Source organism: Chenopodium album, chromosome 12, assembly GCF_948465745.1.
Source record: "Chenopodium album chromosome 12, dcCheAlbu1.1, whole genome shotgun sequence".
In the NCBI taxonomy this organism is placed as follows: Eukaryota; Viridiplantae; Streptophyta; class Magnoliopsida; order Caryophyllales; family Amaranthaceae; genus Chenopodium; species Chenopodium album.
The window spans coordinates 54,629,225-54,641,344 of NC_137845.1; the positions used below are offsets into that span (position 1 = coordinate 54,629,225).

General features: G+C 35.3%; 1 protein-coding gene and 1 long non-coding RNA gene across 2 annotated transcripts; both read right to left on the bottom strand.

Moving 5' to 3' along the window:
- Positions 1–162: 162 nt before the first annotated feature.
- On the bottom strand, positions 163–5,033 carry LOC145572663 (uncharacterized). Its single transcript, XR_014096914.1, has 3 exons — positions 3,727–5,033; positions 1,933–2,051; positions 163–1,386 (listed from the first exon to the last, which is right to left on the bottom strand). It is a non-coding gene; the product is annotated as an uncharacterized LOC145572663 (long non-coding RNA).
- A 5,110-nt stretch (positions 5,034–10,143) lies between these two features.
- Positions 10,144–11,138, bottom strand: LOC145571393 (transcription termination factor MTERF15, mitochondrial-like). The gene is made up of 3 exons (XM_081630435.1): positions 11,134–11,138; positions 10,842–11,079; positions 10,144–10,704 (listed from the first exon to the last, which is right to left on the bottom strand). The coding sequence occupies exons 1-3, from the start codon at positions 11,136–11,138 to the stop codon at positions 10,144–10,146; spliced, it is 804 nt and encodes a 267-aa protein (XP_081486561.1).
- Positions 11,139–12,120: the final 982 nt, after the last annotated feature.

The window sequence follows — 12,120 nt, forward strand, 5'->3', positions numbered from 1 at the left end:
CAATCACTGAACATAAAATCAAGTAGAAAAATGAATTACCTTGTCATTACCCAGACAGTCACAGTACTTGAGCTTCTACACATAGATGTAATCCCCATTACTCACCTTAAATTGACGCAGTCCCACCTACATCCCAAAACAAAGTAAATACCCCAATTAAACCTTAAAATCAAAACACACCCAATCTCAAACAAAAAGTACAAAATCATCAAAAGAGACCCAAAAACCACAAAATAATCTAAGGAGACCTAAAAAGCAAACTAAATTCTTGTTGCCTCAGAATATCAAAGTAAATTATACATATCAAAATTACAGCATCAAAATTGACCTTTAAAATTTCTAATAGCTTCACTAATTGTAGCCATAGTTCAATAAACTAGCATAGAACAACCAAAAGTTGACTTACCTCACAATTAACTTAACGATAAACCCAAAACAGAAATTGATATTCGATGGTTTTGAAAAAAGTATCAGCATACCTCAGAAGCTGCTTCAATATAATGGAGGAAAGAGAGCTTCAAGCTAATGGAGAATTAATTCTCTGCCTTCTTACATCGAAAGTCCCAAAAAGAGGAATTGACACCAAAATAAGCAAAAAATCAAACCCTTCTCCACAAAAAACAATAAACCCTAAAACAATCGCATCAAAATTAACTCTTGCTTCCAATTCAAAAAATTTAAAAAAAAAAAAATCAAACGAAAAAAGAAAGGTGAAAGATGGAGCTTAGACATTGGGAGTGGAGGCCATTGATCCGTTCCTGTGAAGTTGTTAAGAAAGAGAGGAGGAGAGAGAAAGAGAGTAGGAAGAGAGAGCCAAATGAGTGATGGTGAGGGAAAACGGGAGAGCAAGAACAGCAAAAGGTATTGGATGGCAGAACCGTAAAACAGACCTAGATGGAGGGTAGTATCGTCCACGCACTGCCCTACTGTTCATAAGGAACAGTGCCGGTGAACTTTTCACTTATTAAAGAGTGTAGATTCTCCACCAAAGTCCACATCTACTTAAGCAAATTCTAAAACATAAACAGTTAGAAGCATCACTTGGGTCAGATGAGATTGCATTAGTATAGATGTTAATTACACTTAAATAGTTAAAACCATTTCCATTACAAAACAAGACTAATAAGACATTCTATAAAGTTCAAGAAAAGACTAATAATAGACAATTTCCACTCCTATACAGTTCACTCCTTACAATGGCAAGACTCATCATCCCCATGAGGAGTGATATACTAACTCTTGTCTCCATATACAACAAATATGGAAATGTTGTCCTCACTATGGGTCTCCAATGTTGTCCTCGCTATTGGTCTCCATCATCATATCTAAAATAATTATCTTGCCTCTTAGCCTCTTAGGTCGTTGCTAGGAATTGCATCGTTGCACCTAGGGGTGCTTACCGAGCGAGTCGATCACGAGCTGAGGGGTGCTCGACTCAACTCGAAAACTTTTTACATGTGCTCAACTCGTGCTCGCTAAAGTTTCGAGCAAATAAAACATGCTCGACTCGTGCTCGTTAAAGTTTCGAGTCGAGTCGAGTAGCTCACAATCTGCTCGTTAAAATTTTGGTACTTCTATTATTATATGTCTTTATTTATTTTTTGTTCAATTTATATTGTAATCCTTATTATATATAGATATTAATAAAAATTTACTCTTTCTTTTTTTATGATATAAATTAAGGCTTAATTAGTGTCAAATTTGTTTAAAGATAGTAACTTTGTTTGCAAATTTTATATTAATAATATTTTATCGAGTTGCTCACGAGCTTATCGAGTCGAGTTAGAGCTTGCTCAACTCGTGCTCGTTAACATCTCGAGTCGAGTCGAATTCGAGTCGAGCTAACTCGAGTCGAGTTTTGACCGAGCGTTGACCGAGTCGAGTAAGAGTTGCTCGCGAGCTGCTCAACTCAATTAGCACCCCTAGTTGCACCATTGAAGTATCTTTAATCAAGAAATCAATGATCATGACTCAAATCATGCAATGTACATCCTTAGCAGCCTTCTCAAAAAATTTCTACCATATTATGATCTACTCCCACAGTCTGACCCCTGACAAAATTTGGATCATAACTGGTCAGTTAGATCTTATGTATCAGTTTAATCTGTATAAAAGAGATTCAAGAGAAATCTAACTTTACTAAAGGAGCAACATACAGTATCACACCGAAACAAAAAGAGAAAAGGTTCACAAAACCGCAAGTGTAGAAGCAGCAACATTCACAAAAACACTAAGTAGTATTTGCTATGACAATTACAATAAAGCTTAAAAAGAGAAAGCTAACAAAGTCAGGGAAGTCCGGCTTGACTGTATCAGCAATACAGCACCAGGCCTTAAGGACTCAAACAAAATCTTCAAGTCCTTGATAATAGTTAAATAGTAAATTAAAATCTAAATGCAACAAAATCCCCAGCTAAAAAATATTAAAATACAGATGGTAAAAGGGCAGATATAACAGTACATTAGAAGTTTAGAACAACACAGCCTGCAAGTAGCAATTCATAGATATCTAGCTTAGGTTGGAATAGGGTCTCAAATAAGAAGAGACAATAAAACAGGTTCAATTTGCCTATTTATAATCATAAATGAGATTGCTAAAACGAGCAATTCACAAATGAACCTTCTAACAGGAGCAATTCCAAACAAACCAGTATTTCCTCAATAAATCCGGAAAAGGCTTTGAATTCTCACTTGACTATGATTTAGCTTATTCTAGTAAAAATTCTTACAAAGTGTACATAATTGATCCTTTTAAAACTGCTAGGGAAACTCAGCAAAGGCTCACTCTTTCTAAGAGAAATAGGACAGTGATTCCTCATTCTAATAAGGAAAAATAGGCAAGAAAAGCCCAACAAAGCAATCACGGATTACAGTAACCAACATCTGAAAAATTAGGGCAAGATCAACCACAGTTCCACAGTTATTTCCAAATCTTTACGAAAATTTCTCTAAATTGCAGACATTTCTTTTCCAGGAAACCAGAACAAACGAAATATGATGTCTTTGCAAAACACAATTGAATCACAGCCACCTTACTGACGAGGCAACTAACAGAATGAATAGAAATTTAATTATTCCCTCCATCCCTCTTAAAAATGATCCCATTATTTCCATACATGAGATTGAGCACTCAGTAGCTCTTTTGCTGGTTCATTGGCAATGCTCATGGCTTCATGGGATCCATGTGTTCATTCTACACTACACAAAATTTCTACTTTGTACCTTACTAACGTAAAATAAACTTTTTTATTTTTTTGCTAAATTTTAAAGATACGAGTGATAGGCTGCTAGGCTTGGTTCAATCATCAACCACAAAACTTTTATGCAGTGTGCAATGGTCATAAACTCATAATGTTTCATGGGTTGATTTTCTGCATATGGTAAAATGAAAACATAACCATATGTTTGACCATGAAATCATATAATGATACAAAATGGTAAGACAAAAGATTAAGACTCAATGGTGAGCTAGTGCACTTGTACTATACAATCTCAACAACAAATCCACCTTGACATACAAAATATACAAGATCTAAATGCACAAGATGCGTGTTTCAAAATTCAAAAAATATGTATGAAAACCATAATAAAAATCCCCATGATGAATCAAAAATAACTAAATTATTTCCATCATTCATTCAGTAGATTGGAGGATGCATTGGAGTGTTTTTGGTAAGTGAACTGAATTCAATAAATTAAATGTTACATGCTAAATTGCAGGCTTACCAAGCATCAAGCAGCTTTGGAATCTGTTTTCGATGATCCTAGAGTCAGCAACTCCAAACTAATACCTGCGTGTTGGGAATAAACTCCATGGACTTCCTTAAATGGTAGTACAAACTTCTTCAAGAACCGAGACTCGGTCATTGAAAGGGTAGGTTCAAGAAGGTAATCCATCTTAATAAAACCTTTCTCCTTCAATACAATGAGAGTCTTGTGTCTAGGCAAAATCTTCTTCTCCAGGCTATAAGCTAACAGGTTATACCTCTTTGACAAGTAACTAGGCTTGTAACCAAGCTCGTTCATAAGAAAATCCAACTTTTTCTTTATGGTAGCTTCAGAGAGTGTCAAAAGAAAAGGACTTGATGATGAAAGAGTTGCAGAGTAGACTCAGTCCACCCAAAACTTCTAGACACTTTTCGTTTCGACTCAATAGTCTTCTCACTAATACGGGTCAATAAATAGACACCGGAATAGAACTGTGGAGACTCTCGAGAGATCCCCAATACCTTTTCAACCTTATTCACTGTATTCTCAAAAAAATTGATATTCTGAATAAAAGGGTAAGATGTGCTAAGTAGGTATTTCCGGATTGATTCAATGGAAATTCCATAACTCCTTAACAAAGCTACATTAGGCACCAACATTTTGGGTACATACGAAAGCCTCAATCGACGCGATTATGCCAGAATTCTAGTCACTAGGTGTTCACAACCCATAATTTCTCTCAAAGCTTGGATTGCAGGAACAATATTGGAATATAAACCCATAAAATATATAGAAGGATTCACCCTTATAAGCTCAGCAAAATCAGACACAGTAAACCCTAAATTACGAAGAACTTGGGTCTTAGGAATTAGGTTTTTATCAACATTACACAACAAATTTTGGGGTTGAGAAATAACGGCATTTCGAATATGAGATTGTTCCAATCCAATTTGTTTGAAGAATGTAATAACAGAATTGGCATTTTCAACAAAATAGAATTCCCTGACCTTTTTCCTACCTTGACGTAAGCGAAATTTAGCGAGCTTAGTGGAAGTGGAAAGAGCTTGTTGCTTGGAAAACCCTAGAAAATCAACCAAGTAAATGGCGAAATCAGAGTTGACTTCTGTTGAGATTGAAGATGAAGATGATGTTGAAGTTGAGTAGAGTAGAAGATGACGGAATCCATGGATGAAGTTGAGAGCTTGGTAGCCATTGAAGTTGCTGCGAATTTTGAGCATCCCTTCCTGTGTTTGTTGTAACTGGAGTACTGACTGAGTAATTGACTAAGGAGTAGTTCCTAGGGGCTGGGGTTTGGGCTTTGGGACTCTGGAAGTCTGGATTGCTCCGAGTACATTTGTTATATGCTACGTGCAACTTTGAAGTGTTCTAGTGAGATAGTGAGATTTCCCCCTGTGTGTTCCAGGACACTCTGTCGCTTGATTGATTTATACTAGCTTATTTGTACATCCGTTGTATGTTACGTGCAACTTATAGGTGTTCTACTGAGATTTCCCTCTATGTATTCATGGACACTTTGTCGCTTGATTGATATATATACTTTCCCGACTTTTTTAAAAATTACTACCTAGGTTTGGTGTGGGATTTAAGAAAAAGTGTAAAAGATGGAGCATGTTGAAAGTGTTTATGTAAAAAAACAAAAGACAAATGGGATATAGAAATGGTGGGATAAAACTGTAAGACAGGTATAACATGTGAACAAGGGTAAATAGGGAATTTCGTGCACGACCAAAAAGTGAAAAAAAATACTCCATCATAAGGAAATGGTGTAATTAATATGCAATTTTCCAAAGAGAAAAATGGTACAGATAATATGCAACTTCTAAAAAGGAAAATGGTACAATTAAAAAAACGGAGAAAGTATAAAAATGGATGATAAAAAAGGTGCGATTATTATGAAACAAATTAAATAGTGTTTTACACATCTCCCTAATCAATAAGCATGTCAAACAAAACAAATTGCTAGAGATGTGGTGTTGAGATCATTTACAATAGATAAGAAATTGTTTTGAAATAGTTATGATTTTCCCTAACCGATAGGTATAGTTTTGAAAGAGTCTCGACTCTTTCAATACTATACCTATCGCATGTCAAAAAGTATTTGCAATACTCATAGTTAATGTAGGCAAAGAAATCTAATCAAGTTAAGGGATAAATTTGCTAGACAAGTTAATACAATTCTCTGCCAAAGCCCACATCTACTTTACCAAATTCTTCAACATAAAAATTTAGGAGCATCACTTGTGCATTACCGTAGATGTTAATTACACTTAAATACTTCCTCCGTTTTTTATTTATTGCACCACTTGTCTTTTAAGGAAGTTTCACAAATATTACAAAATTTCTATTTTAGGAAACAAAATACCTATGTTCACACTACAAATACCCAATATACCCTTACTTTTGCCACTTAATTCTTTAGTTTATGCTTAAATTACATAAATAACTTTGTAATTTTACCCCTCTCTCTCTTCCCTTTTCCCACTACCAAAAAAAAGTGTGTCAACCTCTATGGTGCAATAATAAAAAAACGGAGGAAGTAGTTAAATCCATTTCCTTTACCATTACTTATAACTGATTACTAAACGGGCGGCCAATTAGACCCTTTAAAGGCTTTAATACAAGATATTCTATAGAGTTCAAAACCAAGACTAATAAGAGAATTTCCACTCCTATACAACTCTACAGTTCTCTCCTTACAATGGTAAGATTCTTCCTTTCCATATCCAAATTGGTCTCCAATATTGTCCTCACTATCGGTCTCCACCCACCTTATCTAGCCTCCTAGGTCGTTGCTACGAAATGCATCGTTGCACCATTGAAGTACAACTCATGCAATGTACATCCTTGGCAGCCTTCTTAAGAAAATTCTTACATATCATGATCTTCTCCCACAGTCTTGACCCCTGACAAAATTTGGATTGTAACTGGTCAGTTAGATCATATGCATCAGTTTAATCTGTATGCAAGAGATTAAAGAGAAATCTAAGTCAATTGAAGGAGCAACATACAGCATCACACAAACAAAAAGAGGAAAGGTTAATAAAACTGAAAGTGCAGAAGAAGCAACAGTCACAAAAACAATAAAGCTTAAAAAGAGAAAGCTAACACAGTCAGAGAGACCCAGCTTACTTTATAGCTGTATCAGCAATTCAGCACCATGCCTTAATCAAACAAAATCTTCAAGTTCTTGATAATTGTAACTTGAATTCTAAATGCAACAAAAAAAAAAAAAAAAAAAAAAAAACCCTCAGCTTTAAAATATTAAAATACAGATGGTAAATAGGCAGATCTAGCAGTACATTAGAAGTTTAGAGAAAAATAGGTTGGAATAGGTTGGAATAGGGTTGCAAATATTACTACACAGGAACACAACCTGCAAGAAGCAGTTAAGCCATTTATAGACAGCTTAGGTTGGAATAGGGTTGCAAATAAGGAGAGAGAAAAATAGGTTCAATTTGCCAATTTCTAATCATAAATGAGATTGCAAACAGGAGCATTTCACAAATGAATTTTCTAACAGGAGCAATTGACAAACGAAACCATGTTTCCTCAGTACATTCGGATAAGACTTTGAATCCTCCCTTGACTAAGATTTATTGCTAGCTAGCTTATTCTAGCAAAAACTCTTACTAAAGTATACGTGATTGGTCTTTTTACAAACAACTAGGGAAAACCAGCAAAGGCTCACACTTTCTAATAGAAATAGGACAGTGATACCACATTCCAAAAAGGAAATATAGACAAGAAGAGCCCAGCAAAACAGTCACAGATTATAGAAACCAATATCTGCAAAAATAGGCGAGATCAGCCACAGGTCCACAATGATTTCCAAATCTTTAAGCAAATATCACTAAATAGCAGACATTTCTTTTCCAGGAAAGCAAAACAAACAAATTATGGTGTCTTTGCAAAACGCAATTGAATCACAACCACCTTGCTGATGAGGCAACTGACTAACAGAATGAATAGAAAGTTAAACATTCCCCTCATCCCTCTATAATAGGGCTCACTTGGTTAGTGGAATTATTCAAGAATTGGGTTGTAAGATACTACATATCCTTGATCATTCAGGAAGATTTGAGAATAAGCATATATCTGATTATATATTGTAATAGACCCAGTACAAGGAGCAGACTATGAGACAAAACTAATTAAGGAAGCACTAGGGACTTAAGGAGTGTGGCAACATAGGACAGAATTTTGATACTCTTGAACAGTAGCGGACAGACATTGTTAATATTAAGTTATTTTGTAGTTTTGCTTGAATATGAAAGGGAATTAGCATAGCAGTAGAAAGGTATGAGCTTTGTATTGTGATCTGTGGAATGAGAGATAATGGTAACCTCGGGTAACTAAGAGAGTGATAACCTTAAGTTATCAAAGAGAGTAATAATAGCCTAAAGCTATTAACCTATCATTTGTAACCTCTTTTGCCCATTATCAATCAAAACTTCAAGCTTTCATCTATATTTATTTGCCTTGTTAAATCAGAAATACAAAGTCGGATAAGCAGTGTATTACATATATCATGCACAACAGCACAGGAACAGATCTCAGCACTAACACACAAACAGTTTCTGATTATCTTGTAAAAAGACTCAACTTACATTTTCTACAAAACACTAACTGATCATGCCTCTCTTCCATGCTGAAATTTCCTAAAACACAGACATACTAAGAATCAGCAATACCTCTACTAGTATACAACAATCGTAGCTTGCCTCTTTTCAAGTAGTTAAAAGAATACAGCACAAAAAACCTTAAAGCAATCACGTCAGCACACCAAGTAATTTGTTGGGCACTGATCATATGTGAATAGAGTGACGAGAACCTAGTAGTAAGGATAATATGGGAAAGTTCATAATTTAATCTACTTAGTATGGAAATTTGGCTATTACTTTGAGAGTTGAGACATACCAAACTGGAAACGTGGCCAGTTAGAAGGAAAAGAGAGTAAGTCAGGTACAATAAAGCAAGCTTCTTTAACAACCCAATTTTCAACTGCATGCAACAGAATATACTTTATGTACCCAGCCAGCTAATACTTAACCTCTCCTCCCACCCCCCCCCCCCCCCCAACTCACCCACCCACCTCCCAGCCTCATTTGCATCAGGTTTGAATATAGGTTACCAAATTAATTGATCAAAATGCTATACATAACTACATACGTCTGCCAATACTTTCCAAGTAAACACCCCCTCCCCCTGGAAAAAGAAATTATGAAATCAATAGATAGGTAAGTATGTGTTTGGCCAAGTTTATAAAAGAGCTTCTAGTACCCAAAAGCTAAAACTGGTCCGAACACCATATTTTTTGAAAGTAAATTCTACTTCTTGAGAAGCCCAAAAAGGGCCGAAATAGCTTCTAAGGGACTTGGAAACAGAAGCTACAAATTGAAGCTTCTCAAATTTGTTTCTCAGGGAGGAGTTTTACCCATTTAATGAATATTTTAGTTTGTCTAAAATACCCCCACATAATACATAAAATCCTTTGTTATCCCATGAAAAAGGCTTCTTCTTCTTTAATGGCCTCATTCTTCCCAGTTTCCCTTCCCCATTCTCAGCTACCATAACAAGGCGAGGTGGGCAAACATTCAGTTTTAAAAAAAAATCAGCCAACACCAAGACCAAAAAAAAAAAAAGAAAGAGAGAGAAAAGCAACTCAAGTAAATTTCGGTGGGATACTCTTGCCGCTTGCCGGATAACCACGTGGCTCGTGGTCACTGTCTGTTTTCCGATGACATTTATTAACTCATTGGCATTGTTTCGTGGTTGTTTGATCTTATTGGGCTACTCTCATATCGATTGTCGATTTGTACAATGGGAACAATAGGCCAAACAGTGAAATTGTTTCATTTTTTCAGAATTACTTCTTATTTTTTGTGGCCAAACAATTCTATTTCTGATAAGTATTTCTCTAGAAACAGTTTCTGTAAAACTACTTCTAAGAAACAGAAGTTGTTTTCCAGAAACTTGGCCAAACAGACCCTAAGTCAATAAAAAACGAACTATTATAATAGCCCCGAATCCGGATTAGCCCAAAGGGTGAACCGTGTGGAAACACCAAAAAAGAAATGAAGCACAGGAGAATGTAGCAATTGTAGGCTTGTAGCCAAGACAATGCTATAAAAGATTGTAATTTGAAAGTTACAGTTCTTTTATGAGTACCAACAATTCAGCCATATTCAAGAAACACTAGTAATCAGCTATTACAGAGAAATCTAGCATTTGACAACAAAGACTCTTCAACAGAAAATTCACTACCAAGAGCAACTAATTCTATCATCAATTTTTGTAATTTCATCTGCGATAATAAAAAGAAGGTATGGCCCAAATGAAAAATCAATCATACTTCATATATGGTACAATGCACTTTACCTATCAACCAACAGCAATTGATAGCTGATATCATCTTCAAGGCTTGTCACCTGCTCTTCCTTCATTTGAAGGTTTCACAGAAGAACGGCCTCTAAGTTTAGCTAATTCTTTACCATAAACTTCACGGATTTCCTCAAATGGAAGCACATACCTGTTCAAGAAGTGTGGCTCTGACCGGTTTAAAATAGTATATAGAGTGTGAGCCTTTTTAATCAAACCTTTCTCTTTCAGAGCCAAGAGGACTCTATTTCGTGGTATAATTCTCTTTTCCAGACTATAACTTAACAAGACACCATGAGACATCACATAATCAAGGCTAAAACCCAGTTCCTTCATCAGATATTCCAATGACCTCTTGATCCAAGCTTCAGACAACTCCAACCACATTGGATTTTTCCCACCAAGGGCTAAAACATCTAATCTCACACACCCAAAGTTCTCAAACATTCTAATCTTTGATTCAATATTCTTTTCACCAAGGGAAGCCATCAAATGAACTCCATCCAAGAACCTCGACAAATCACGAGGAATACCCAAATATTTTTCAGTTCTAATCAAGAAACCCTTAAACTTTTCAGTTTTCCTCAATAAAGGGGACTGTGATAGATATGAAAAGCGTTACGAATTAAGTCAATGGAGACTCCATAACTCCGCAACAAAGCAACATTGGATATCAGATTGTTACTCATACCACTAATTGATGTCCAATGTGATTTCTTCATAATAGAAATTACATTTTCATAATTACCCATAACATCCTTCAAAGCTTCAGTTGCCCTAACAAATTGAGGGTGACAATTGAGTAATACATAAGGATTAACAGAAACAACCTCAACGAAATCGGGTTTCGAAAACCCAATTTTCAAAAAATGATCAATTTTAGGTTTTAGGGTTTTATCAACTCTACAGAGCAACACCCTAGGCTGAGCAGATACAACAATTCGAATCTGGGAATCGTCAAATCCATTTTGCCTAAAAAAAATGAACAACTAAATCAGAATTAGAGACGAATTTCGAGCTACTCACCTCATGTTTGCGTTTTATTGACTAGAGGATGTTGTTCGAATTTGGCGGAAGTGTAGCGCGCTTGTTGCTTGGAAAACCCTAGATGATCAACCAAGTAATTCACCAAAAAGGGGAATTTTTTAATGGAGGTTGACGAAGAAGTTGAATAGAATAGTGGATTATGGAAATTATAGATGATGAAATTGAGAGCTTTGACGCCATTGTTGTTGCAGCAAAGCTTGAGCATCTTGCTAGCCGTAAAGGATGATTTGTTTTGGAGGGAAACACAAATATGGAGTATATGTTCGGGCTGAGATGGGACTAACTAATTAACTATGTGAGGGCTAAAGAACCCAAGTACTCCACACATGGGTCCAACATGACACACGACCCACGGCCGTATCTAGCTCCATACTTATAATTAGAGGTGTCAATTCGAATATCGGATTAAGTTCGATAAGGTCGGATTGGGTCAGGTCAATATTTAAAGTAAAGCCATATTATCTTACTATGTTGTTGTGTTCACGCGAGTCGAATCAGGTGTGATTTTGACACTTCTACTCGTAATTTCTATATGGAAAAAACGAAGATAAGTTAATTTTGATTGTAAGTTTGAATTTCAAACACAAGAAAAAGGAATTAATGATGTTGGAGATTGAATGTCAGTTTGTTAAAAAAAAAAACATGAAGTTATGTTGTTAATATATGTTCAAAAAAATGTTAATGTTAGAATTCTCATTTAAACAATACTCCCTCTGTTTCATAATATTAGGCCATGTTCTCTTCACCTTAAAAAAATAATATTAAGTAAAAATAATTTCAGTTTAGTAAAAATAAGTTCAGTTCAGTAAAATTAATTTCAGTTCAGTAAAAATAATTTCAATTCAGTAAAAATAAGTTCAGTTCAGTAAAATTCAGTTTTCTTAAAGAAGAATTATAATAAAAAATCAGTAAAATTAATTTCAGTTCAGTAAAAATAATTTAAGTCCAGCAAATATAATTTTATTT